Source organism: Fringilla coelebs, assembly GCF_963513975.1.
Source record: "Fringilla coelebs genome assembly, chromosome: 4".
Lineage (NCBI taxonomy): Eukaryota > Metazoa > Chordata > Aves > Passeriformes > Fringillidae > Fringilla > Fringilla coelebs.
The window spans coordinates 59,442,602-59,470,415 of record NC_140032.1 but is presented as its reverse complement, the minus strand read 5'-3'; the positions used below and the strand labels follow the sequence as shown (position 1 = coordinate 59,470,415).

Here is a 27,814-nt window from a genome sequence, read left to right as displayed (position 1 = left end):
CTCAGAGCAGGGCGCTTGGGGCGTTAGTCACCGCACGGATGCTTTACCATTTTACATTCTCTGATGTTTAAAATGGGGCATCGATGCTTGTGTGTTACTGTGCCAGAGTTGTTGCAGGAATGCTTTTGCTTTTCCTTGCAGGGATCACAGCAGGATCCTGATCGGGGACGGCCGGGGCAGGGTGTTCAGCTGGTCAGTGAGCGATCAGCCGGGCCGGTCCGCGGCCGATCACTGGGTGAAGGACGAGGGCGGCGACAGCTGCTCGGGCTGCACCGTGCGCTTCTCACTCACCGAGAGGCGGCACCACTGCAGGAACTGCGGACAGCTATTCTGCCAGAAGTAAGCAACCTACAGCCTCCTTTGGTCTCTTTTCCATACAGGATTTTAGGTGGCGTAAAGCTGTGAAATACCACAGAACTCCTGTGAAAGACTGGGGCTGCCTTAACTGTGTGCAGGGCTGTGAGGATGCTGATTTAGGGGCCACTAGCGGGTAACCCCAGACAAAATGTATGACATAGAGGATGTGTGTGAGCTCTCCTTACCCACAAACTGAAGTGTAAATCTCATCTCTGATCCACTGGGTCAGAGATGATATTTCTAGTTTTATCTGTTTGAGTCTAAACTGGTGACAACAGCTGTTGTTGAGCTGTCACACAGTTTCGTTGTGTTGACTCTGCGGTGATCATTTGAGTTAAATTCTGCTTCTGCCACACTGCATTGCATCTCCATGTCAAGGTGAGTTAGGACAGTTTTCTGGTGTTTGAAGTCATGGTCGTAATTCCCACAGCTCAATAGAAAATGGGTAGAAATGGAGAGAACCTGCATTCAGTGATGGTTGCTTATTCTCCACAGGTGCAGCCGGTTTCAGTCAGAAATCAAACGGCTGAAGATTTCATCACCGGTCAGGGTGTGCCAGAACTGCTTCTACAACCTGCAGCACGAGCGGGGCTCAGAGGAGGGCCCCAGAAATTGATGGGGGCCTGGCAAACCTCATCCAGCCCCACTGTCAATCGAGGAACCAGTGAGAGCATCAGAAGGAATTGGAATATTGTCTGTTTACACTTATGTTTATACTGCATTCTAAGCACTAAGAGTAAAAAGGGATCATTGCATTGGTTTGTGTTGACAGAAGGCAGACGAGGCGAACAGCATAAGGAGAAGAGCAAGGCCCAGGAAGACATGGTTAATAACCACAAATCCAACAGAACTGGCGGCCCCTAAACCCATGCTGGGCTGGCTGTTGCAAAAATCCTCACTTATCATAAACACCCCTTCTTGTCTTGTTTTTGTAGAGGTAGTCATCTTAACTGGGGGGAGGGAGGGCAAGGCTTTTTAGTAGATAGTTGTAAATCTGCCTTCTTCGCAAGCAACTGTGTATATTGTAAATAGGTATAACGGCCTTTTTATCTAAATATGAACTTAACTGCCTGTTACATGGGACTTCAGATTAACCACTGTACTTTGTGTGGCATCTTTATCTCATCTATCAATTTAAATACGAATGTTTAAGAAAAAAAAACCAAACCAGAAAACTCAAAGGCATTATGTGTATTTCTGTTAAAAATCCAATCTCTGCATGTTTGTTCTTTCAGTTGCCCACAGTATCTTAATTTAAGTGAGGCTATTCATAGAATTACGCAGATTTTTTTCAAAAGAAAACATTTTTGAGAATAGGAACTTGGAGTATTTTATTCTAGCTGTAAGATAACCAGGAACTAAATTGTACACTTGTGTTGCATTTTATACCAAACTATTTACCACCTCAGTGTTGTTCATATTTAATGAGGCCTCTTTTATACATATGTCAGAGGTGCAGTTTTATTAATTACTTACTGTTCATTAGCAGCTGATTCATGCAGTGCAAGAACCAGCTTTTACCTTCTTTAGTCAATAGCAATTGGCTTTTGCATATAGGTACAGAATTAATTCCTTGAGCATAAAATTGAACTGCTGTTGTCCCATAGCTTCTCTGCAAAAAACCTTCTTGTAACAACAGGCATTGCTCTAAAGCAGAGTGATCTTGGTCATGTCAGAAATGCTCCTTGGAGCTCTCTTTGTCTTTCAGCACACACCATCAGCTTGAGGACAGCAGTAGATTTCCATTATTGTTTTTAAGTTTCAATATGAATTTAATTGCAGTATTTTTTTACTACTCTGTCATTTATTTTGCACTACATGTGGGATGAAGTAGAGACACTGATATCCGCTGGGATTGGAGCACGTGCATTGGGATAGGCCCATGGACTTAATTTCTGCATGAGGTCTTGCCAGTTTGGGCGAGAGGGTAGAGGGAGGGCAGCAGGCAGGCTGGTGGTCGGTTTGTTTTTGTTTTTTAACATATGTGTATATATTTTGTAAATGGGTGACAAACTGATCTAGAGCTAGGTATATTCACAATGGATTCTTTTAAATAGAGGTAAGGATATGACCCAGATCAACAGAAGACAGGTGGCTCTGGCAGTACTCGAGTGAATGTTGTCACTCAAAAGGATGAGATTATCCTTCACTTGGAATGACTTGGGCAGGCTCTGCCCCCGGGACAGCAAATCCTTAAAACCAGCATTGTTGTTGGAATTGCACCATCAAAAATTCCAGGCCCTCTCTGTTGGGGTGAGCTCCTTCCAGAGGGTCCCTGGCTCTGTGGGGGCACCCCTGTCTTCTCTTGATTTGAGCTTTTAGCAGTGAATAATTTGTTAATTCTGACCACTTACTATTTACCCTGGTATCACATGTTTATGCACTGAAGGTTAAATATGTATTTTGATACTTGTTTGTTTATTATGTATGTGCTGGTCTGTAAAATGAGATCTATTCCTGTTTTGGTATGTATACTAAGTCCCCAAATGAACAGAAAGGCTTCTGTAGAGTCCTTGCACACTGTTGAGTAAATGCAGGTTTGTTGAGCTTAGCTGACCCACGTTTTGGATCCAAAGAGTGATGGTCAAGTAGCCACACTGACTACTGGCTACCTGGCAGATTTCACCCTAAAAACAGGAAGAGGTCCTCGGTAAGCATGTGCAGAGCACTGGAATTTCTGTGTTCAGCTGTTCTCTCTAACGTTGCCTTCACCCTTCCCAAAATGATGCAAAACCAGCATACTTCAGAAGACAGGCTAGTGGCCTTAAAGTTTTCTGTTTGAAGAAAAGGCTGTTTTAACAACTCTTAAATGCCTTTGAGTCCACAGTTTTTCTCCCCTTGCCTCCAGATTTCCAAATCATCCCCAAATTTAAGGAAGCTTTCTTTTCTGTGGACTGCAGCTTGTACAGCCACATGGTTAAACCCTAATAAAAGCAAGGCTATGACAACAACACTGATGTGGTCCAGCACTGAAGCCAGGACAGATTCCTGCTGTGGGGTCCTGAGGACGGGGCTGTCAGCCGCAGGCGCGTTGTACGGGTGTTGTTCCGCACCTGCGGCGTTGGCAGTGCACTAAAATAATCCTTATTCCTTACAAATTCTGCAGTGTGCAGGCTAGGCCCAGTTTACATTTTGCAAGCAAACCACCACAGCCCTCTGACTTAATTCTGTTCCCAAAAAACCTTGCTTTTGCTTGTTGGAGGCAGAGGGGGACAAACACACCTGCTCATATTCCCTCTGGCAGCTGGTGCTGTGGGCGACTGTGGTGTTCACGTGGGAGTGGGGTTTTTTTCCATTTCATTCGAGCTTCTAATGCAAATATTTGCTTTGTTTTCCATGTAAAAATCTGTTGAGCAAAAATATACTCATTTACACTAACATTAGTAGACTGTATTCTCTGCAAGTACCTCACATGTCTTCTCCTGCCTTGTTCTTTGTAGTAAACTTATCCATGTACTCCTAACATTCGTTATGTAGTGTGCAACTGTAATGTCATGCTTTTGAGAGGGGTTGGCTGCCTCCAGCCAACATTCATCAGTTCAATAGCAAAACACTTTAGATAAGTTATTTTGCACTTTCTTATGTATAAAATTGGTAGAAACTTATATTTGCTTTGTATCATTTAAAGACTCCTTTTGTTTCAGTAAATGAACTGTGTATAAAATACTTATGCAGTTAAAACTGTTTTTAGAAAGTATTTTTAATTTCAGCAAGTTTGGTTACTTGTTGCATGACTATTAACACAGCTGACTTTTTGTGTCAGTGCAATGTATATTTTTTTTGTCCTGTTATTAACTTGTAAGCCCTAGTTAAATGGCCATTTATTTGTACAGCATCAGGAGTAAATTGAAGATAACTGGCTAAGACTGGAGTGTGGAATTTTGTACTATATTGCAGAATCCAATATCTGTTTTTTGGTGGTTACGTAAAAGGCCTGACGATTTACTATCTAGTGTGCAATCTGTGATATCTGAATGTTCATTGTATATTTGTCTCCAATGCAAAAAGGTAGAGTAACACAATTACAACAATACATTATTAAATGCAATAGTTCAGGTACTGAAGTATTTTTTTTTTCATTTCAAATAAATACCTGCTATTTACCACCAAAAAGCTGGTTTGCATTTGTTGGAAAGACAAATCATTTGCAGTTAAATAAACGTTTTTAACTCGGGAGCAGTAACTAATGAGTAACATTTTTCTGTGTCATCATGAGAAGTTTTTATTACTTGTCACATTTTTGCTTTCTGAGTGCGAGTATGCCCATCCATGATGGTGCAGCATGAAATCACGTGCCTTAGTTTGTTCTTTTTTGCTTTAAATTGTAGCGTGTGAATTCAGCAGAATGTGGAATCCTCTGCTATCATAGCGTTTTCCCCACCTAGACTGATAGAGAAGACTCAACTCATTATGCTCTGCAGCACTACTGCAAATCTGCATCCGATTGCCTGCCCCCCTGGCCAGTTGATGCTGCCCACCCCAGTTATTCATCCCTCATCCCACTTACAGGTTGCTGCTCTTTTCCCGCCCCTGTGCCCTCAGGTCATTGGCACTGACCCCACACTTGAGTCATGTGTACCACATGGCCCTGTCTTTTGTCTCTGGTCCCTTTGGCGTGGTGGATGCAGTAAACCCCTGGCTGGAGTATATCATGCAAAGGCCCTTGCTGTCTTTGCTCCGCTGAGCTGTCTGGGGCATGTGCATGCCCTTGAAAGGGCTGTTCTCGTGGCCTTTCACTTAGAGCCTTCTGGAGGAGACACCTCAAGGAAGGCTGCAGCATTTCTACCACCCTGCTGTGCTGCAACAGCTGAATGTGACAGTGCGTAGAACAGGCTCTGCCAATACAGTGGAAGCAGACAAAAAAATTAAGTCCTGCTGGATGAGGGCAGTGGAAAAGGAGGGAGTTAGAGAAGCCATTTCCATGGCCTTGCTTAGCCATGTCTTGGTTATATAGGATGGTAATGTCCACTTTTCATAGGTTCAAGTATTTTACACTCAGCCATTTCCACATTTTAAATCTTTCCATACACTGGAAAAAAAAAACGTTTTCAACAGTTTTGGGGGAGTTACTGTGCTTAGCAGCTGCAGACACATGACAGCTGCAGCTTGAGTGTCCTTCTGCTGCCAGGGAGCAGGTCATGGATGAATATCACCAAAGCACTCTGAGCCGGGTAACCATACCAGCTCTGGGCTGTGAGGTCTGGCATTGCTTCCCACTCTTTTTGGGGAGAGATTTCCTACTAACAGCAGCTCCAGGCTGCTCTGTGCAGCTGGGTCAATTACTATATGCAATATTCCAAGCTCATTTTCCAGGCATGATGGAGAGCGGAGGTGCCAGGAACAAGCATTGGGAAGTGGCGGAGCACACAGTCCTGATGGACCTTTTGACTGGGAAAGTGCAGTCCCAGCCCTGCAAATCCCAGCAGGCATCAGCTGGGCCAGCAGCCAGTTTTGGAGTGAAGTGAGGCACTTGTTGAGTGACAGGGCAGCTCCTTGCAAGTGCCCCAGCCTTTAGCTCTGGCTCCACCACAGTTCCTGCCAGGTGGAAGCACTGCCTGGGACCAGGCATTCCATTTAGCAGGTAAAACCAAATTTGTGGCCAGTTTGCTGTGACTGAATTGCCTTTCATGACAGGTGCAGTAACTCAGTTCAGAAAAGTGAGGCGAAGCTGCTTTCCAGGCTCAGTGTTCTGTATAAAATGCATGAGTGTTTTTAAGGCATTCCTGGCAGTGGGACACATCTCTCTCCATGTCAGGATAGATTTGATTCAGTAGTGAGGTTACTGTGCCACACGATGTAGGGAGAAGGGTGGGGTAAGCAAGCCCAGGAACAGGGCTGATGTGCTGGGAGCCAAATCCTGCCCTGTCTTCCTGGAGAAGAGTTGTGTGGCACTGCGTTGAATGTGGGCCTGGCCCCACAAAAAAGGGCAATTTGTAAGGAATGGCGCCGAAACTTGGTCACGGATGAGCCTAAACGCAATCCTGCCTGCGCCAGAGGGCACCAGAGCCCGCGGGGCAGGAGCAGAGACAACGTCTGGGGGGGAGCGTTTCCACTGCCAGCACTGAGGCTGGGGGGAGGTGTAGCAAGGTTCTGCCCGACGGCAGTGATGAAAATCCTGTGCGGCTGAGGTGCAGGGGGTGGTGCTCACACGAGCTCTGGGAAGAGGTCCCAGCCCTCCCCAGGCACAGCTTCCGAGAGCTTTAAGCTCTCCTTAAAGCTTTGCTGCTCTGCCCAGACAGTCTTGAAGCTGGGGAGGGAACCACTGCTGCTGGTGCTTCGCTGCCCTCTTCTCACAAAGCAGCAGCTCACAGGGATGCTCATTACAGGATAAATGTTCCAACTGCAGAGAACCTGGGAGCCGTATCCCAAGTCCTGTGAAGGGGCAGAGCTGGCCAGCAGGTTTCCCAACATGCCACACAGGCTCTCCAAATTTACCGATCAGTGATTACAAGACCACCATGGGATATATGCATATGTCCAAGAGCTGATCAGCTCCAAACTGAGCTGAGATGTGGATTGGCAACAAAGGAGAGCAAAAAAGGACTCTGCTCCTAAAAAGAAATGCTGGAGCTCAGCTGTGGGAAACTAAGACCTCATTGAAGTCAAGGCTGCTGCCTTCAAGGGAGAGAGAGTAAATTAGGTTTGAGCCCAGCTGTGAAAAGCTGTATCAACTAAAAATACCAGTGATCTCAGGGCCACTTCTGCAGCTGAGTTAAAACCCTCGGCTCTTACTTTTTCCTTATAATTTTTTCAAGTGTAACAGAGCACCTTTGAATTCATGCAGCAGCAAAACTGTATTCCTGCAGAGGCCCAATTTGTTTCTTTGCCCTGTGTCACAGGCTGGCATTTCTCACCATGACAGCCACCCAGGCAGACAGAAATAGCAAGTTAGAACATGACATCCTGGTGCAGCACAGCCCAGACACAGGAGGTACTTTGCACTGGTTATCTCTGGGAAAACGCCTTTGTAGCCAAAGCCTTGGTTATCAGAAGCTTTTTATGGCAAGCACTGAAGCCCGGGGCTAACAGGACAGCTGTGACACAGCTTGAGGAGCTGCAGCTTTTCTGGTAGTCGGCAATGCGGTGGAAGAAGAAAAATCCATTTTTAGTGACATAGCTCCTAGAAGCCGAGTCTTTATTGAAAGATCTTGTAAGCATTCCAGTACAGACTTAGTTGCTCTACTGTAGCTTTGAGTTTATGAAGATGAAAAAACATTCCAAAAAAAAAAAAAAAAAAAACCACCAAGATGGGCATCTCTATAAAATTTCACGGTAGATGAAATTCAAACACAGATTACACCAAAGATCAAAGATAAACATCAAACCACAGAAATTACACACAGCCCCAAGGCAAAGCATGATGTAATAAATGTACACAATTGCACTTAAGTCAGTAAGAAAGTTATGACAGGCACCACTGCCCAAGCACTCCATATCCTCGGTCAAGAGGGCACCTGATGGGTATCTCTGCATTCAGAACAGCAGTTTGGAACCAAGGAATGCCCAGAGTGTTGTTGTACTCTACACTTTGCTTCTTGGGTGAGTGAGCAATGACCTGGCAGTGCCCAACTGCCAGGTTTTTAAGGTTTTTAAGATGAAAGAAGGTTTTTAAGAGAAATTATTATTCAACCAGTTTCATTCATAGCTGTTGTTTTGTGCTTCTCCCTTAGCTAAAAATCCCAGTGTCTTTGACCACAGCACATCCACCAGCTGAGACAGAAAATGTGGCTCATGGAACCCTTATCCCAGGGAACTCAACAGAAATCCTGTGGTGAGTCTAAGCTCCTCTCAATTTTCAAATATGTGAAAAGCAGTGATATCGCTGATTTCTCGCCACACCCCCGTTTTCAGCTGCTCCAGGATTATTTTCCAGCCCTGAGCATTTCAGCCCAAAGGGACTGTCTGTAATGAAGGCCTATATTAAATTAATTACTGTATCTCTGCCCCATTTCAGTCTCCTGTGCTATGTTCATCATCCAGAGAGACCAGCTCTCCTAAATCCAGGCTGCAAATGACTTTTTTGGGAGTTCCCTCTATAAAGCATGAAATCCCCAACAGTGCAAGTGGCGGAGAGACTTAAGTTGGTAATCCATCTGCAGTCTCAACACCTCTCCTAGAAAATCCTCCAGCAACATGAGGCCACCTCCATGCCTTCCATATCCTCACAGTAAAAATGTGTACTTAGCTGGACAGCGTTTTTGCCTTTCTGCACCCACAGCCCACCCTCCTGCAGTGCCTGTACAGAGAGAGATTCATGCTCCAGGGGGCATGTTCAGGCAGTGAAATAGTCTTACCAAACCCAATGGATTTCAGAATCCATCCCCCAAAAGGTAGAAAAAAGTGAACATTTTTCACACTTTGCTCAGCAGGTAACCCCTAATGTTTGGTTCGGTCTGTCATAAACAAAAAATACTCTTTTTGTTGTAACCTCAGATGTACAGGAAAAACAGTGAGCTAGAGAGCAAACATTCCATTTTGTTTCATTCAAAGTGTGAGATCCTTCACTGTCCTGGAATAATAAACCTCTCTGGCAGGCAGCTGTCGTTTTAGAACAATTTGCTCTTTGTCCTCAAGCTGAAGGAGCTCTGTTGTGCAGGAGGATTTTGCCAGTCCCTGAGGGGGTACAGTGGAGCTGGTTGCTTGCAGAGCTGCCATGGGCTGCAGGAGGCCTAGTGATCAGATGGAAAACCTAAAGTGCTTTTTGGGCCTGGCTGGGATGGAGCTCATCTCCCCACAGCATCCTCACAGTGCTGGGCAGAGTACTGGCACCTGAAAAGGGGCTGGTAACACTCTTTATTAATTATCTTTATCTTCACCAGGTTTTGGGGTCTTTTCATTTTATTTTCTGCCGCTAGCCTCCACTCTGCTGTGAAGGTCAGTGATAAGAGCAGCTTGGTTGGCAGCTGATGTTCAGCCAAGGTTCCTCTTCCATGGTCCTTTTTGGCACCCAACATGGGACACAGACGACAGACAATGGCAGCTTTATATCCAGTGTGCTATTGCTGCAGCAGCAGCAGCAATCTCCTGTGGGAGTCAGGGAGTTTGCTGGCTGCACTGCTTATCCTCTATAAAGCTGAAGCTGGGAATGCACTGTTACAAACAGGGGCTCTGGGCTGTGTCCTGGCACAGATGGCCGTGCTGAGCTGCGGGAACTGTCTTGTCTCCACAAGAGGATGAGGGAATACATCTCCCTCTCCCTGCTCTGGATGATTGTGCAGGGTCCAGGGGTCCCTGTTCATGTTTACATGAGCTGCAAATGCTACTAACAGTGTTGGCATGTCATGGGGTTGGTGGAATCTGGTATCATCATGGTATAAGAGATTTCTGGGTGAGGCAATACTGAAATGCACCCTGAGGCGGCTGTTCCCTGGCTGGCAGGGTGTGTGGAAGGATTTGGGCAGGTTCCTAGCACAGGTATCACCACCCAGAGCCTGGGACTTTACACCTGAACGGGCACCAACCCTGGCAAACCGGTGTGTCACCTGATGGAGGGGTGCCTTGCCCAGCCCAGTGAAAACCAGCAGCTTTTGCGCCATACTGGAGCCCGGCCTGTGCCTACCGAGCCTCAATTCAGTGCTCTGAGAGGGCTGGGCTTGAGGCAGGACTCAAACAACAGCAGCAACTACAGGAATTGCCCCAGGAGTGAAAAAGAAACTGGACAAAGAAAACAACGGGTCCAACAGAAAGGACTGGAGGTGAGATGGTGCCTAGGAGTCCTTCCCAACCCAAGTGTTTCTGCGATAGTAGAGAAGCAGCAATAGCAACCACCAATACACCTGAATCTAATCATCCTCTGTTTCACAGAGCTTTGTCTTATCCCTTCCTTGGTAAAATTTCAAGGAAGTTATGGATGGATCCTTCCCCTGAGGAGACAACTATGCTGTTGGGAGAAATACAAATCCTCAACAGCAACCATCCCAACCTCAGGTGAACACTGAATCCCAGCTCTGGGGAAAATCTGAGGAGAGAGAGGGAATTAGGATTGTAAACCACTGGTGTGCTCACTACACAGGCCTGGGCACCAGCATCCAGTACAGCAGAGATTTACACATACCACTGCAGTTACAACCCAAATAAATGCATTGTTCACACCACGTGACGCACCAAGTGATGGGACAGACAAAATCAGGGCACTCTGCGCACCCAGCCCTTAATGCTGTCAGTACCACACAGTGCTCTGCTGAGTGCTGCTGGGCCTTCTATCACACACAAGGAAAAACTAATGAAATGACTGCCTAAGGGGTAACCCTGGACTAAAGAAAAGGGATAAAAGTAATGAAGATATGTATTTCACACTGGAAAATCAGAATCAATCCAGGCACCTCAGAATTCTTTTTCTTTTTTTTACAAGGTGATTTAGTATCAGGCAATTTCTCTTTCATTTTGTTTTGTTTTTACAATTGTGCTGTTGGAAGCATCCACAGAAGGAAAAATACTGTGGCAAGTCTGAGAAAAGACCAATTCTTCTCTGCCCATATTTCACTGCCACAGGAGCTGACAGCTGACATGGAAGGGAGGAAGGAAGAGGTCTGAATGAGGTACACTGGGACAGATCTTCACCTGTGCCAACATGTCACCTGCAGTCCATGTCACAACAGTGATATGAGCTGGATCAGGGCTCTGGTCCCCCCATGCCTCACTGGATACAGATTCCCCTCCAAGAAGGGAGGTGGAAACACTTCCTTTAAGTATAAAATTCCTTCCTGGTATCTGAATATCTGACATCTACTAGAAACAATACCCAAAACTTACAAAAATTACCTTACATTGTTATAATGCTCTCTCCTTTCTCTAGCTCGTTTGGGGCATTTTTTACCTCCTTGTGTACCATGAAGAGACATGAGAGATCACAACTGACTCAGACATCTTCAAAAGAGGGTAGCAAAATCCTCATGTATGTGTGAAGAAATAAACTGTCTTACGCATCGGGTCTTGAAGAGTAAACTCTTTGAAATTAACTTATTTTCTTTATTTAAAAAAAAAAGAAATTCAAGTTGACAAGAGTCTCTGGATAACAAAACTGTGCGTCTTTTTCCCTCCTCTGTGCTTCTGTCAGGCACTGACAGCAAAGAGAAGACAGTGCAAGGGGCTGCTGTATGGTCCACAGAGACTGCACAGGCTTTGGACCCAATGGAGAAAAGTTCCCATCTGTCCAACAGCACATGGCTCCAGCCTGGTGTGTCTCCTTGGAGCTAGAGGACCACAGATGATGGCAGTGAGAGCACAAAGCAGCATTGTCTCAGGAACTTGTACAGCTACACCAAATGCCACTGGCATCAGAACCTAAATATTCTGAAACTTCTTTATTTTTCACCCACTTCTCCTGGAGCACAGGGGAGTTTCAGGTGGCTGCAGCAGAAGAAAACCACAAACCCTCTTTCTGTCTACCTGAGAACATTGTGCGTTTGTTCCCCTGTGTTTTATCGGACAAGGAAGCCAGCATGTGGCTCAGGGACTCACAGCTGCCGGGGAGCTGAGGGTCCTGAGGAGTACAAGTAGGCATGAAATGACTGTGCACCCCCTCCAGCCTCAGGTGAAAGCCCAGAACCTTGTCTGTGTGAACAAAGTGATGCGTGGAGCTGTTGGGGCGACAAACCGAGGGCGCTGCCCCGCTGCCGCCAGGAATAACGCGGGCAGCAAGACACGGTCAGCCGTAAGCTACAACGGGCACTACGCACCAAGGGAGCAGTGGCATCTTCTAACACTGGGAACAGAAGAGATGGACAAGACGCTGAGTCAGCCTAGGAACAGATGGAGGTGCTCTCCTGTAGCACGCTGTGTCCAGGTGACGGCAGGGAAGGATCGCTGTGGCATTGTCTTCACGCCCACCTCCCGCTGGAAGCGAAACTGCGGCTGAAGGAGAAGGTAATCTCCCCATTCTTGTACTTGCCCCAAGCTCCAAATGGCACTATGACAACTGTGCTGTTGTCTTCGGAGCCAAACTGCGCTGCCTGAGAGAAGACGCTAAGTGTCAGCATCAGTGTCTTGCTTGGAAAGGGAAACAAGTGTCTGGCATCACCTGGGACAGTACACCCTGAGGCCAGAGACCTCCTTGCCCCTTCCCAACCCTGAGGCCCAAGACTCCCTTGCCCCTTCCCAGCCTTGATATTCCATTCTGATATGCCCCAGAGCTTCCCAGAGGATATGCCACCATCCAGAACCATGATGAGAAAATGGCCATTTCTGTCTATGACAATGACATTTCCAGCACAGGCAGAAGCTGCAGTTACAAACCCGCGCAGTTCAGTGGACAGTGAGCTAAACAAGCTAATTGAGGTGATGCCTGGCAAGGATATGGCGAGACCCAGAGTAAGGAACAGGCTGGCCAGCAGGACTGGTGAATGTCTCAGCCAGCACCATTCAATTCAGTTGAATGTGTGGTATTGTGTAAACAAAAACCTAGGTTTTTTAAGCCAAACCAGCCCAACCAGGAGCCCTTGGTCCCCAGAGCATCGCTGGCATTACCTGCTCAGTGACCACATGGGCGGCCTCAGCAGGGTCATGGCACTGGCTGATGAAGTTGCAGATCTCCTGGCTGTTCACTATGAAGTTGATGCCGTCGGTGGTCAGCACCAGGAAGCTGTCATCTGCATGGTGCAGCTGCAACAGAGGCACATGGGATGCATGACCCTGGGTGAGTGCTGCAAGGCAAGGGAACGGCCCCCATGTTTTTTCACTCTTGCAAAGTACTTTTTTATTTTCTTGGGGTGCTGTGTGCTCTCCTGCAAAATTTTCCATGAAGCTGAGTATTTCAAAAAGGGCATGATAGCACAGCAGTCATCTCCCTAAACCCCTAGTGGGTGGCACTTTATTGGGACCAAAACAATAGAAGTTCTTAAGGTCCAGGGAGGTGCATTGGGGGAAAGTAACAAACAGAATATGAATTGACAGGAGAGCTTCCTGCCAAAGTGGAGGCTGAATACCTTTTGGATGTTTAATTTGTTTTCTAGATGACTATGGAGCTACGGTAAGATACATGCAGCTGTCCTTTCCTCTGCCCCCTCCTCCTCTCAACTGTGCAAATCTCTATACATCCTACTTTTTTGATTGGCAGCCCATCCATATCCCACCCAGTTCTCAGTGATGGTTTTATACCAGCATTAACCTCAAAATTATTCATTTGACCACAGGAGCCAAAAAGACTAACACCTCTAATAGATATCATCTGTTATCTTTCTTCCCTTGTCATATATTTTGCTGTGAAAAGGGAGATTTAGAAGTAATCTGGCTGAATTTAGTACCAGATTCCTTTCTGTCCGGTTAGTGTTAATCTGAAACAACTCAATGAGAGGTGTTCTCTGGTTATTTCAGTAAAAGCCAATGTGTGGCCATCAGGCTTCACCTGGGCTTGTGCTGTGTGGGTACCACCACTGCATCAAATACCTATGGAGCCCTTAGTCCAAGTGCTACTGTCCCTGTAAGTCAGACCTTTTACCTGAATCCTTTTTGTTTCTGGCTGGGCTATCACACCACTGTTTTTAAGATCCAAATCTCCTATGCTCCGTGTCATTGCAAGTCTACCATTCACATGAGGTTGTCCCAAACTGTTCCAGGAAATGAAACCACCGCACTTCTTAATCCTGTCCAGAGGCACAAAAGAAAAAGCAAATTAGATACTGCTTCACACCATTACCCCTATCTCTATCCTCTATTTCTGTCAGGAGCTGGAATGAGGAATGATGTATGGAGAGCCTAAGCTGGGAGGCTGAGGGTTGGCTTTAGCTATTTGAAGGGTTCTATGGAAGGGATGTGTCTTGTTAGGCTGAGTCCTGACCTGGGAATCACAGTGCATTTCCTCAGGTTCTAAGTTGGTTCTAACTTGGCACTTTTGGACAAGTCTGAACCGTGTGGTCATAGCTCTGTTCTGAATCTCACTGATGCTAATCTTACTGCTGAGATCTTATGCTCATGGAGGTCTTTCCACATCCCTGGTCCTCTAAACAGGACCCAGTGCATTAGCTGGAGCTTACTGCCAGCTCAGAGCAGTCTAAGGGCTCTATATTCAACTCTGCTTTCTTCATGGCCCAACCCAGCAGCAGAGCAGAAGTCCATCCTGACTGAGGCTGTGCTCTGGGAAGCCCCATCATCAGCCTGCAGGTACCTTTCCTTCTCCTCCTTTCTCTCTGGAGTATGGTCAATGGTGAGTTTCACGGGCTTTCCTTTCCGGCACAGCAGAGCACGACTGTCTCCCACACTTGCCACAACCAGCTCAATTCCATCCCGGAGCAGAGCCACTGTTGCAGTGGTCCCAGAACTCAGCAGAGTTGCTACAAATGTCATCAAAGAGAGAAGTTTTAGCACTGCCTCAAAGAGTGGAGCCCTTTATAACAGCAACAGTTTCAATTGGTAAAATAAAGACAACTTGTGCTCTACCTAATCAGCAAGTAACTGCTTTGAAGTTAAAACTAAATTTACATTTAAAAAAAAAAAAAGCGAACATGCATGCATGTAGGAGTGCAGGAAGAGAGGGGAGGTGGGGAGGATGGAAGGATGGAGTGTTTCTGTGCAACAACATGGCTCCATGCAAACAGGGTAAGTGGGATAAAAGCAGTACAAGGTACAGTCGTTTCCTTTCAGTTTGTAGCAGAGTTTTTTAGCCCCATGATCTTGCCCCAACTTACAGGGTTATTGTCCTTATCCCTGGGCACAGTGACTGCACAAGGAGGTCACCATAAAGGTGATGGCTCTTTCTTTCTGTTAGGTGGTGAAGCGGGCATTTATATAGTAATTCATAAATTATAGCTACAGTAATTGTAATTCCACCAGATGGAGAGCAGTAGATCAGTCTGTGGCATCCTTCTATTGCTGTCAGAGCTGTTACACTCCCACCTCTGCTTCCCCCAGAGGGGTATTCAGCCAACAGGCTTCCTGGCTTTTTCCAGGGAAGGTGCTCCCTGTCAACTTGTTAGAGGTCCCAGTGTGAAGGTGAAGCTGGATTCTGAGATTCAGTCTTTCCTTGTGCCTGCAAACTGATGCAGGTGGCAGTGGTTGTCTGGGAATCCTGCCTGGGGCACTGCTGGGATCACCTGACAGGGGTTCACTGTGAGTGCCCAGAGGGCAAAACAGAGCCGTGGTGCTGCCCTCCTTCTCTACAGGACAGGGGAGTGAGCTGAGCTGGCTGACTGCACTCAGGGACCTGCCTGGATTTACTTCTGCAAGCAGATTTAAGGGCTTCTCATTTCAATTGCTACAATGGTCTGGAGAAAAAAAAAAAAAAAAAAAAAAAAAGAAGAAGAAGAAGAAAAAAGAAGAAAAAGAGGAAAAAGAAAGAAACTTAAAAAAGAGAAATGCAAATGCCTATTTCAGGAAAAAGATCCATTGTATCATCTGCAGGGAAGAAATGCCAGAAAAACTTCCCAGCTTTCCTCATTTTCTTTGCTTTTTGAAAGGGTAAGTCCCACTTTACAATTGTTGTCTTCTCTTCCTGCAGATTCTGCAGAGCTAACCCAGCAAGAGAGGTCTGGAAAGCTCCTGCTAACTTGAGCTATTACACCAAAATGTCTGGACAGCACCAGCTGCTGCCTGCCTCACATTTGCATCTACAGCCAATGCGATTTCCCTTGAAAGGCCCTCTGTAGGTCACCTCCAATCTGGGCTTTTCCAGTTGTTCCAGTTTTTCAAAGCAAGACAATTTGAGATGAGTTTTGGGCTTGCTTAGGAATGTGACTCCCCAGTTATCTTCTCGTTTTCATGTACTAACAGTTAATGTGTCACTGTCTTTCCACCACTGCTTCTGCAGGTATCAGCTACAACTACATGTGCTCCTACCTCTGGCCCTGCAGCCCTGACCCTGGGGACATGGGACAGATTTGAGACAGGACTTTGTGTTTGATCCCAAGGAATGCCAGGCAGCCGTAAATCTGACCAGATGCCAACAGGTAGCGACAGAAATGCAAGAGCTGTGAGATCTTTGCAGCCTCCTTCCCCAGCCCTGTAAGGTCTCAGCACCCTGTAAGTCAAACGGGCCTGGGAGTAAACTGGAGTCACCACGCCCTGGAAGATGCATTGAGCCTTGTTGTGCAGTGAAAGCAGCAAGTACGTGAATCAAAAAAACCCAAACACAAACCCTCACGAACAGGTGTTAATTAAGCTGGTGTTATTATTTAAAACAGGTATTATTACTGCAGCGAGGACTGGGTTTAGCTGAACGCTGAACCAGCAGGTCAGGGGTGACTGTCAGTGGCCATGGTCACACCTTGGGCTGTGCCAGGGCCACACAGGCTGGGACACTGGAAACTGGATGTGGCAGCTTCTGACTGGTGGCACTGGTGGGCACCGACATCCTGTTTCTCATCTGAAGCAAGGACTAGCCCAGTGCAGGGTCACTTTGAGGCATATTATGAAAATAAGATATTAAAAAGTACCAGTGCAATTAGAAATTTTAGAAGAACCAGTAAAATACCTGTTTTAGCCAACATTTAGAACAAGTGAAATAGTGCAACCTATATTAAACTACCTCTTTATTTTACAGAAGATTCCTTTTATTTAGACATTAAAATTAATGCAGAATTGCTGCTACTTTCCCATTTCATTCTGTGGTTTTAGAACTATGCTGAGAAACATGTAAAAAGTTAAATCATAGTCTTCAATTCCCAAAAGATTGGAAATATTTGGAATTCAGGTAAATCTGCATATTTTCAAATATGCAGATTCATCAAAGAAAAGATCTGCTATTACAAAATCAAGGGCTGGTACTAAAGAACAAGAAATTGTCCAGAATTGTGGTCATGAACATAGTAACTTGAACTTTATATGTTTATTAGTTAAATAGCACTCCTAGGAAAAAATACATGCTGCTCACAATCTCTTCCTTGGATCCAGTTCATGCTCTGGGTAGGGATGCAAGAACATGCATGAAGCCAGATGTAGCATTATGTGATTTCTAGCACAGCTCAAAACCACGGGAATGATGATGGGATAGCATTTCTAATGCTTTTTTACAACTGCTACTAGTTTAACGCAAAATATGTTGCATCAGCACATGTATTGGTTTTAACAATTAAAGAGTTTATTCTCCTAACAATATCACTATAAAACTAAGATCTTTCAATAGGTTCTTAACACTCACTGGACAACTTCTACTGCAAGTCATCTCAACTAATGTGACAAAGAGGATGTGGAAACCTTCCAGTAGTCCAGGCTAGGAACCGCTGGACTCCTTCACCTGGGACAAAATTAAGCAGATCTCTCTTTCCACTGAAGCCCAGCTTAAAGTGTCCAGGGCCTCCAGTTCTAGAGCTGCTGACCAGGTACAGTGTCTGCCACAAATAACACGCACACAGAGGCAAATAGGAAATTCACCCAGGGACTTTGTTCAAACAAAATAAACCTGCAACACTGGAGATGCAAGAATAAGGGCTGCAGAACTGGAGATGGAGTCAGTCACTCTCAGGTCTTCCTGCACTGCCCTGTCCAGGTCATGTAGGAAGAACCTGCATCTTTGGCCATGGTAAACCAGCCTTGGTATCTCTGGGGAGTTGCCACTGTTCGCACATTCTCGCTAAAACTGTGCGACAAAACCAGTTTAAATTCAGCCCAAATAAAATCTAAATTTAGTTTCCCCTATGGAGATAAGTAACCAACCAACCTATCAAATGAAGAATTTTATCAACGCTAGAGGACCAGCTGTCTCATATATGGCAAGAGTGGCCACTGAAGAACATCTGCTCCCTCAAGGTAATTACACCAATATGGGGAGTTCAAACCAGTGCCAAATAAAAGGGGGCCATCTTAAAGGCACTGAATAGAAGTTTATTAATTGTTCTGACTAATGGAAAAATAGGCAAAACAAACATCCCTTTAATATTGTAATTAGTGTCTTCTAAATTGATTAGGTAATAATCAGAGCCCATGGATAAAAAGGCTGCTGATAAATTTATTAAATATTCAAGTACAATTTCTGCAGCTCTCCCTTTCCCTCCGTGTTGCAGGTTAACATATTTAAAGAAAAGAAAATAATTTTTGAATGTTAACTTACAAAAAAACCCAACAAAACAAACATTACTTTAAAAATATAATTACTTTAAAATAACTTCTGCTGTTTGTCAGCATAATAAGATTGAAGAGTAAGAACCCTTTCAAACATGGGTAGACAAGTTAATATCTGGCTATGTTTTAATAAGATGGCTATTCCAGATATGAGTGGCCAATGTGATTAGAGTTAGATGCACTGAATGTGGAGGTTGATGGACAAACTCCCTCTTGTTTTCTCTGGCTCACAGTGAACAGAAGCAGTAACAATACCTGGTAGGATTCCAGTAGGCCAAGAAAGGGTAGGTCTCACATTACTTCAGGGAAATGCCCAAATTTCCTCAAGCACAGAATTTAATTTCTTATTTCTATCCTTGCTGAGCAAAGTTTTTCAGTTTTTATGGCTGGTAAAAAATAGCAGAAAATTCTGTCCATCTCTGGGGGCCATGGATAATGTCATTTGGTTGCATGTGAGCTTCCTTTATGTTCTATACCTAACTCTAGCAGTGATTTGAAAATGACTGGCCAGTATTTAAATGGATGGACATGAATAAAAAATCATTTTTGAAGAGGTATCAAACACCAAGCTTCAGGGCTCAGACATAGCTCTAAGCTGTTAATGATTACACAGGATTCAGACAGAGCAGAGATTATCACAGACCTGCCTCCAGCAAGTTTCTTACACTTTTCTGTGAAACAACAGATATAGGTCACTGTCAGAGTGTTACTGGACCAGGCCCCAGCAAGCCAATACAGCTGGCAATAGCACTGGTGAACTGTATGCCAGAACTGCAGCAGTACCTGACACACACACAAACCATTTTTATTATTGAAATCTCACAGGAACTACCATGCCATGTATTTTCCATCTCTTATTTCAAAAACTGTATCATTGTTGAGTGACCTACAGAGGACCATGCCCTTGAAGACATAGCTGGGGTCTCCCAACAAGGAACGTCTCTAGCCCTGTTAAATTTATGCCTTATGTAAGGTTTTACCCCTTAAAACTATAGTACTATAGTACTATAAAAAATGCCTCAAACACACCATTTTGGCTACAGGGATTTGTCCCAGGGTTTAGCTTCCTTCAAACATCCAGGTACAAGTTTTAAAGCTGGCTGTGTGTTAGTAAATACCTGGACACCCTGAATGTGCACTGTTTTTTTTTGCAGACACAGTGAAGTGAGTGAGCCCTGGAAGGGTCATCTGCTGAAACAAGTCAAAGCTATTATTTTGCTCTTCATCAGCTATGGCCAGGTTTCAAAAGGAGGTCAGACTTGGGGAGCATCCAGTGCAACCCAGATACACCAAGTTACACAATCAACCACCAGCTTCAAGATACTCTAGCAACTGTCCTGACCGTCACATCCAGAATAGCCACACTTAATCAGAAATTTTGCTGGCAAACTGAATCAGTTTGGAAGCAGGATTCTAAGAAAGACACATCCCAAGCACTGAAATTTTATGTAACTTTCAACACATCAGCAACAACAAAAATATCCACACAAAGCAGTCAACGAAGTATTGAGTTATTTTACCAACAGATATGCGAGAAGTTTAATTTGTTCAGAAATCCAAACTTGACTTTGCACCCTGTTACTCCATTCTTTGCCTTAGAACTTGATTTTCAGCCAAGAACAATAGGCTCTCTTAGATCCCGAATGTTCCTGCAAGAGCTTGCAGGTGCTCGGCCTGAGAAACACTGAGTCCCTGCCAGAGTATGGCCCCTGTGGATGTTTGGCAAATCTTTTACCCTCTATTTTGCTTTTTTAATGAAGGGGGCTTGTGCAGTATCCTGGTAACCATTGCATACGTTTTCCTGCATTAAGCAGCACCAGTTAGTTAAAGGGTATGAAAAAAATCCTAGAAGCAGTTCTAAAATGCTCTGCTTGCTGCACGGTTTGTCAAATATTGTTGTTATCCAATTCTGTAAGTCTCATTTACAAAGTATTATAATTTGAAATAGTTTTCAGAAAAAACAGAATAATACATCCAGTACAGTTCTCAATCCCTCTCCTCAAGGAGCTGCTCTGACACAGAGGTCACTACAATGAGCCAAACCAAGAGCTGTCTTACTCACAAAGGCACAAAGGGGCAGGGAAGGGGACAATTAGATCTGAAAATGAAATGGTCTGATCCAGGGAAGCACACAAACTTGTACTCAAATACTGTCTTGGATTTTGGTTGGTAAGAAAATACATTTGCAAAGAGGCTGTGGGATAAAAAGCACATCTGCTCTGCTAATGTCTCTCAACAGCTCAGCTAAAACTCATTTCATAGGTCAAAAGTAACTCTGGTCTTTTTAACAACATGAAATGCAATGGGAAAATTACCTTTATAGATTCAATCCTCCTTTTTTAAGGGCTGCATCTCAGGACTTAAGACTTTTTCCTGATCCTTGGTGCGGGCTAAGGTAAGAGGCAGTGCTGCAGCAGTCAGGCTACCTGATCTGCATTTGAGCTTACCTAGATTCATCTAGCAATTAAAGTGCAGAAAGCCACTCCATTACTTGACTGTATTCAACCAGTGCTTCAGAAAAGCAGCTTGAGAATACAGCATCACTTCAGTCCATACAGGGTTTCCTGGTTTCCAGTCTTTCTTGGAGAGAAGACTTTTACAGTTTCAGTTTTTCTGGTAGAACCTCAGTTTTTTTGCCTGTGCCTGCACCAGCATGGGGACAGGGTTTTTGTTTGGTTATTTGCAGGGGATTTTGTTTGGGTTTTTTTTCTGTTGTGGGTAGGTGTTTGTTTTTTGTTTGGTTTTTTATTTTTTTTTAATTGGGTTTGTTTGGGGTTTTCTTTTTAAAACTGGCTAAACTGACTCTCAAAATTGCATCTCATGGCTGAGAAAGCTCCTGTGACAGAACTGGGACAGGCATTTCTATCTCCCTTAAGTTACTCACTATAAGATCTGCTTGCTGCAACTGGAACTTCAGAGGTATTTAGTCTCCAGGCACATATACAAGAACTTCATTAACAGCCAGGATTAAATGGGAGTCTAAAAGAGCTGGTACCAGCTTTACCACAGCCTTACCACAGCCAAACTTGTTTTCCTCTTCACTGTTTTTTCCCTTTCCCACTCATCTACTCCTGTGATTCTGTTTGTACAGAAGCAATATTGGTTGCGTTAATTTTGGCTTATGTTCCTCCTCAGGTGCAGAAGCCAAGTTAGGAAGGGGAACTTTGACACTGTTGCTTTTAATCCACAGGACTAACAGCTTTAAAACAAGCAAACATAAAAAAGCACCCATCCCCTGCACCCCTAAAATAAAAAAAAATGAATCAAAAAATACCCCTCTCCACATTTCTTACCAGTAAAATTATGACCCTTGCAAATCTAAATCATTCTTTGCTACCTTGACAAACATAGTCCTTTTAATAATCACTTAAGAGAAATTCATTGATGATTATGCTAACATTCAGATTTATAACTCCTCCAGTAAATTTGACTGAGACTTACAGAAGTTATTTCATTTTTAGGGGGTAAAGCATAATTGTTTTATTTGCAGTAAGTGACCAGAGCAAAATCCTGTGTTAAGTGAAATTGTTTTCAAGCAATTTTCTGGACATTTTACTGCAAAACTACTAAGCAAATAAAACAAACTTTATTCTCCACATCTATATGTGTAGAATATTCTTTTTACCTACCATCAGCAGAGAGATTAGCATGCCTTTCATATGCTTTGTCTATTTCTAGAAAAGCTTTGCTCAAAACATTTTCCAAGTTCTCCTCCTCAGCAAGAAATTCCCTGGAAGCAAGCAAGTAAACAAAGAAATTAAACGTCTTTCCAAGAAAATATACATCCTGATCAATCGGTTTTGCAGTCTTATCTCCTCCCTGCACCCACTGAATCACGCTGGACCTGAGTGGAAAGGTAAAATGATCTTACTAACTGTGTGCACTGAAAGCATAATCGTGTAATTTTGCAAATATCTAAGTTCCTTATCCAACATCCAGGGATATGATAGATACAGAAGAGAGTGTGAGCAAACCATAGGTCAGCAATTACAGAGGGCCTGTATGAAAACAGTTAGTCCACACTCTCCCTGTGTTTCAAGACCTTTCCTGGACAGGGGGCACAATTGTGCTTTTGTCTCCTGTGGTTTTGGGCTTGGTTGGGGCAGGAACCAACTCATTAAGTAATTCATAGCATGTCTGTTCCACCCAGCACTCCTTCTGTCCCATACAGGCAGCTACATAACCTGGGAGGATTGGCTACAATGTACAACCCATTAAAGAAGGAATCTCGGCTGTAATTTATCTGACACACATTGCCTTGATGAGCACTTACTTAATATATTTTTCCATGTACTTATCACAGAAGTCTGCAGCTGCTGCCCCGCCGTGCCCGTCGTACACTGCGAAGTACAGGATATCCTCTGTCAGCTGAGCGTAATCGAACCGGTCCTCATTTTCCTTTCGCTTCCCGATGTGGCTGGCGCAGCCCACGTTGCTCAGGCTCACCTTTGGGATGGGCTTCCCGTACTTAATGCTAGGTGGGAGGAGAATGGGTTCATCGATGCGATTGTCCCAGATGCCGAAGGTGTCCCATGTGGTCGGCCGGCCGCTCCCGTCGGGGTCGAAGCGGGAGGCGCGGCGCTCGCAGGTGGAGATGGAGCAGGCGGCTGCGGGGCGCTTCTCGTCCTGCAGGAGGCGGGACGTGAGCGCGGCTCTCCTTCTTACTTGGAACCCTCCATTCCGTACCAAATTAATTAGAGTAGCTGTGGTCATAACTTGTTTTCGCAGAGATTCGTAGGGGGAAAGAGACCAGGAGCAAAAGATGCGCAGCTGCTGGAATGTCTTAGAGAGTGAGGGAAAATCGATCAGGAAACAAGAAGCACAGGAAAGGGAATTTTCAGTTGCATCATTCAGGAAACAATGTCATCCTGAGAGGCCGCTAATCATGCGGAGCCCAGCACTCCCTGAAAGCGACTGCAGCGGGATCTGCGTGACTCACCGGGAAACTATCCCGCATGCAGCAGCAGCCCACATCCAACCCCAGCTCTGCACACACAGCCTGGGAGGCGCTTCTGCTGGCCCTTTGCAGAATCACATCCCGAGGGGATTGAAGGGGTTGAGATGGAGCAAATGGGAGTGATGATAATACTAAAATATGAATATGTGAAAATATGAGATAAGGTTGAGAAAATGAGCTTATCACGCATGCTCTGCAAACACCAGCTGAGATATCTGCACTGTGACTCCCGGGGGAAAGGGAGGAAAAATGTATTTGCTTAGATTTTAAAATTTTTTATCTGCATGTGATATTTGTTTCTGTCACATTTACGGAGATCCTGAACAATACTTTTTAACACAGAGCTCTTAAGTTAATTGTGATTTTTTAAAAATTCTAACGACAACTACTAAGAGTGTATCCGTGGACATCCACAACTATACACACAAACTTCCCCCTCAAAAAACCCCATGCAGCTATTTGCTGTTTTGTCTGGCTTGAAGTTCTCTGCCACCCAACCCTGAAACAGGCTAACAAAAGCAGACAAGATCTTCTACTGGCTTTTCTACCCCAGATAAATTCAAACACACCACTTGGCTCAGCGCAGATAAAAATTCACTAATGATGACTCACCGAGCATGCTGAAAAGTGTAGAAAGATTGGATTATTTGATCTTTTGTAGAGTAACACCCAACTTCATGCAAGTCTAAGGATGCAGTTTGTAATAATTACATGTTGTTGCAATGGAGTAATTCAAACTGGACCACACAGATCACTGTAACTAACCACACTAAAGATATAAGCCCAGTGAGGAATTTCTAAATTAATTACTCAAAGTTTGCTAAGGGCAAAATTATGAGTGAGAAGTATTATATGACAACAAAAGATCTAAATATACCCAGGCTTAAGGTGAATGAAAAATAATAATAATATAATTTAAAAAATAAAAGAGACAGCAGGGTGATCTGACGTAATTGAGCAGCAAAGAGCAACAGTTGTACCCCAGAGACACTTTAATTCTGGGCTGGAATGCCTTGCTGTTTTCCTCTGCCCAAGCCAATGACAACTGCATCTCTACATCTAAAATATTACAACTATGTTTTTATATTGCTAGATAAAAATCTGTGTACTTGCAAAAAACATGCAATCAAAGGTAAATTAGTGACAGGTTGCTTAATAGAAAATGGCAGTGACAGAGCTTTCAGAAGGCCTTCAATAAACATGTTGTTCCCAGCTCAAAGTATGTTGCTTCAGATGCTGTGGGTTTACCTTTCATGCAATTCTTAGGTTGCATGAAAAGAGGAAAGGTTTCTTTACTTAGCACTTAGAGGTTAACTGTTGACTTGATAAAAGGCTGAATGTTCTGGAAATCGCTGTTGCTGCCCCAGCTGAATATGAAACTACTTGAAATTTTTAGATTTTCCATTTTACTTCAGGGTGATTGCAATATCACACCCTTATTTTAGCATACTTACAGGTATTTAAAACCTAGTTTACTTCCTGGAGCTGCTTTTTCTTTCATGCTATCCTTGACTTGCAACAGCAGCAGGTTAACTTCCTTCAGTGAAACACAGCAAGACCAAACTAAAAGCCTGTCAATTAGCAAAACCCACGCTCACTTTCACTTCTGTCAGCTTGAGAAGAGAACATGAAATGCTTGCTATATTTAGACTACCCAGTATCCACAGCATGAATCAGAGGATCAATCCAAACTCACAAGCTAATTAATGCATTTGTTCCCTATCAAATTCAGCTCTCACCAGGCAAGTAAAAATAGTGACGATAGTTTTGCCTTCCTAGTGTCTCTGCAAGACAGAAGTAGGAACCTGCTCTTTAGTTTGTTATGTAAACAGCTCTGGACACACAACAGTCTGTGCTTTCCCAGCTGCAAACACTGGGCAGATCCATCAGGGCAAAACAAAACGGAGGTAATGAAATGGGGGGCACCGGTGCTAGAGACAAAGTCCAAGATGGACAGTTCTAGATAGAAATCTGCTTTGAGGTGCTCCATCTGATCCTGTTCATCTGTACACGTTTTCCTGGAGGGAAACAGTTCCTACAGACAGGCAGGGAAACAGCACTTAAAGCGGGATGCGGTGATTAAAACTGTAGTTTTACAGGCTGCCTGCTGCTCAGAAGACGGAAATTTTCCGGGCTGCCAGAAGACAAGGGGAAGAAAAGGAAACCCGGAAGAAAGCGAAGGCATGCCTGCTGCCCCAGGGGATCCGACGTATGTAAAAAGGAATGTACAACTCCAAGTGCACTTGCATCGCCTGCCTTCCCAACCCCACGGATGTGGGCAGGACCGTACGGTTCTGGGTGCTAAGCTCGCCATAAAGCAGGTGCGTTGTTGTTTTATTTTTTTAAATACATGACAATCTAGCCTCGCCTCCCTGCCTGGAGAGCAAACTGGACAGGGACAGCAGCAATGTAAAGACGTCTCTGCTGCAGTTTGCGTATCACGAATTATCACAGACCGCGTTTATTCCGTGCATATCAAGGCTGCGGCGGCCGGCGGCAGCCCCTGCGGAACGCCAGCCGTGCCCAGCCCCGCTCCGTGATGCGCCAGCCCCGCTCCCTGACATTCCCAGCCCCGCCGCGGCCCTTCCCGCCCAGCAGCCGCGGCTGAAGGAGAAGGGAGAGCGGAGCCAGCGGAAGGGGCAAAAGAAGGAGACGCTTGCGAGCGCGGCCCCTCACCCTCCCTCGCCCCCGGCCCATGCCCCGGGCGGGCGGCCCTTCCTTACCTCCTCCCGCTCCTGGGCCCGGCGGCGGCAGCGCCTCAGCGGAGCGAGAGCGGCGCCTCCCCGGCCGAGGCTGCAGCGCGGCCCCGCCCGCCGAGCCCGCCCGGCCAATCGGTCCCGGCGGCGGCGGCCGCGCCGGCCGAGCCTCCCCCGCCGCCCCCGGCCCGCCCGCCCGCCGCGCCCGGCCCCTCGCACGGGCCTGGGGCTGAGCCAGGAGCAGGGATACGGCAGTGGCTGTGGTCGGGGTGACCCTGCACAGCCCCCGGTTTCACAGAATCACGGAATCGCTTAGGCTGGAAAAGACCGCAGAGATCACACCCAGTCTTTCCTTAAACACAGAGGTGACTCCATCACCTCCCTGGGCAGCCCATTCCAATGTCTAATCACCCTTTCTGTGATGGAATTCCCCCTAATTTCACAGAATCACGGAATTTACTGAGTTGGAGAGACGTGCTTCTGGCCCGGCACAAGTCCAGCCTAACCCTTCCCTGGCGCAGCTTTAGGCCGTGCCTCTCGCCCTGCCGCTGGTCGCCTGGGAGAAGAGGCCGACCCCCACCTGGCTACAGCCCCCCTTCAGGCCTGGATTCTCAGGTGGAGAAGAGGCCGACCCCCACCTGGCTACAGCCTCCCTTCAGGCCTGGATTCTCAGGTGGAGAAGAGGCCGACCCCCACCTGGCTACAGCCTTCCTTCGGGCCTGGATTCGCAGGTGGAGAAGAGGCTGACCCCCACCTGGCTACAGCCTTCCTTCGGGCCTGGATTCACAGGTGGAAGCCCGAGGGCCGGGACAGCCAGGCTGTGCCTGCAGCTGCTGCCCACAGGCTGCCCAAGAGGTCTCTGGAAGCAGCACTGCTGCCCTTATGCAACAAATATCCGAAAGATTTAAAGCACAGTTGTGTGCGCTGCTCTGAGGCAGCTGTTGCCATGAGCAAAGCCCTGCTGCCTCCTGACGTGACCCATGTCCAATCAGGATTTTAAAGGGATCATTTGCTCCACACTGCGCTACTGCCAGTCTCTGACCTTTGATGCAATTTGGCAAATCAGATGGCTCTGATTACAAAAGCCTTTGAAACACGCCGTCCATTCCATCTCATGCTGTCTGCTGGACACCAGAGTACTCAAACACCTGAGAAAAAAGTCAGAGCCGACACAATTTCCATAGGAGGTTAAGGAGGTTGCTGTCCAGTTTGTCCTATATATTTCTGAGGTAAAGGAGCTTTTGTTTTGTTGGACTGATGTTTCTGGTTGCTGCAAAAGCAACCAGAAAAGCAGCAATAAAACCTCTCGGACCTCTCACTGTACAGCTCTACTTGTAGAAGAAGGGGCTAGGTGAACATGGCAGCACACACCAGATCATTCTGGTTTCCAGATGTGTGGTGTCCCAATCAGCATTTAGAAAGGAATTTGATCCTGTGGGTCTTTTGGGGATAGCAACAGCATTATCTTTCACTGCAGGTTGTTCTCTGGTTCCCGTTTGTCCTCAGTGAGACAGGAAAAACAAAGCTCTCCTGCCAACTCTCCTGGCATTGGGCAGAGAGCAGCAGTTCTCCTGAGCACAAAGGATTCATACAGGAGTGTATCCAAGCTAGCACAGTGAATTACTGAGAACAAAACCAGCATATTATCTGTAAAACAGATTTACAGAGCAGCACTGGTGGGGTCTTCTCAGAACTGTCAGGGTCCTACATGACATGGAGGCACAAGTGCTGGGAGACAATTTCTCCCCCATTGAACTGGCAGTGAAAGGCTAGCATGGAAATAATAAATGCTTCATGTTGAGCCCTTATGTGCAGT

General features: G+C 45.5%; 2 protein-coding genes across 3 annotated transcripts in view; one reads left to right on the top strand and one right to left on the bottom strand.

Annotated features, from left to right (window-relative positions):
* Positions 1-4,525, top strand: part of WDFY3 (WD repeat and FYVE domain containing 3) — a 155,592-nt gene extending 151,067 nt beyond the window's left edge. For both annotated transcript variants that reach the window (XM_084204151.1, XM_084204150.1), the window contains exons 65-66: positions 142-339; positions 853-4,525. In XM_084204151.1, coding sequence (XP_084060277.1) covers positions 142-339; positions 853-973 — 319 coding nt within the window. In that variant the 3' untranslated portion in view covers positions 974-4,525. The remainder of the gene's footprint in view (positions 1-141; positions 340-852) is intronic.
* Positions 4,526-7,230: 2,705 nt separating this feature from the next.
* PPM1K (protein phosphatase, Mg2+/Mn2+ dependent 1K) lies at positions 7,231-26,125 on the bottom strand. Its single transcript, XM_084203777.1, has 7 exons — positions 26,026-26,125; positions 22,619-23,127; positions 21,975-22,075; positions 14,459-14,624; positions 13,793-13,937; positions 12,823-12,957; positions 7,231-12,308 (listed from the first exon to the last, which is right to left on the bottom strand). The coding sequence occupies exons 2-7, from the start codon at positions 23,056-23,058 to the stop codon at positions 12,177-12,179; spliced, it is 1,119 nt and encodes a 372-aa protein (XP_084059903.1). The 5' UTR covers positions 23,059-23,127; positions 26,026-26,125; the 3' UTR covers positions 7,231-12,176.
* Positions 26,126-27,814: the final 1,689 nt, after the last annotated feature.

What these genes read in the sequence shown, in the direction of transcription:
- PPM1K (XM_084203777.1), bottom strand. Translation starts at nt 23,058, where the DNA reads ATGACCACAGCTACTCTAATTAATTTGGTACGGAATGGAGGGTTCCAA. An exon ending in TACATGGAAAAATATATTAA is followed by an intron (nt 22,076 to 22,618) that starts GTAAGTGCTCAT and finishes GCTTGCTTCCAG; the next exon opens with GGAATTTCTTGCTGAGGAGG. An exon ending in AGAAAGGAGGAGAAGGAAAG is followed by an intron (nt 13,938 to 14,458) that starts GTACCTGCAGGC and finishes GCCTCTGGACAG; the next exon opens with GATTAAGAAGTGCGGTGGTT.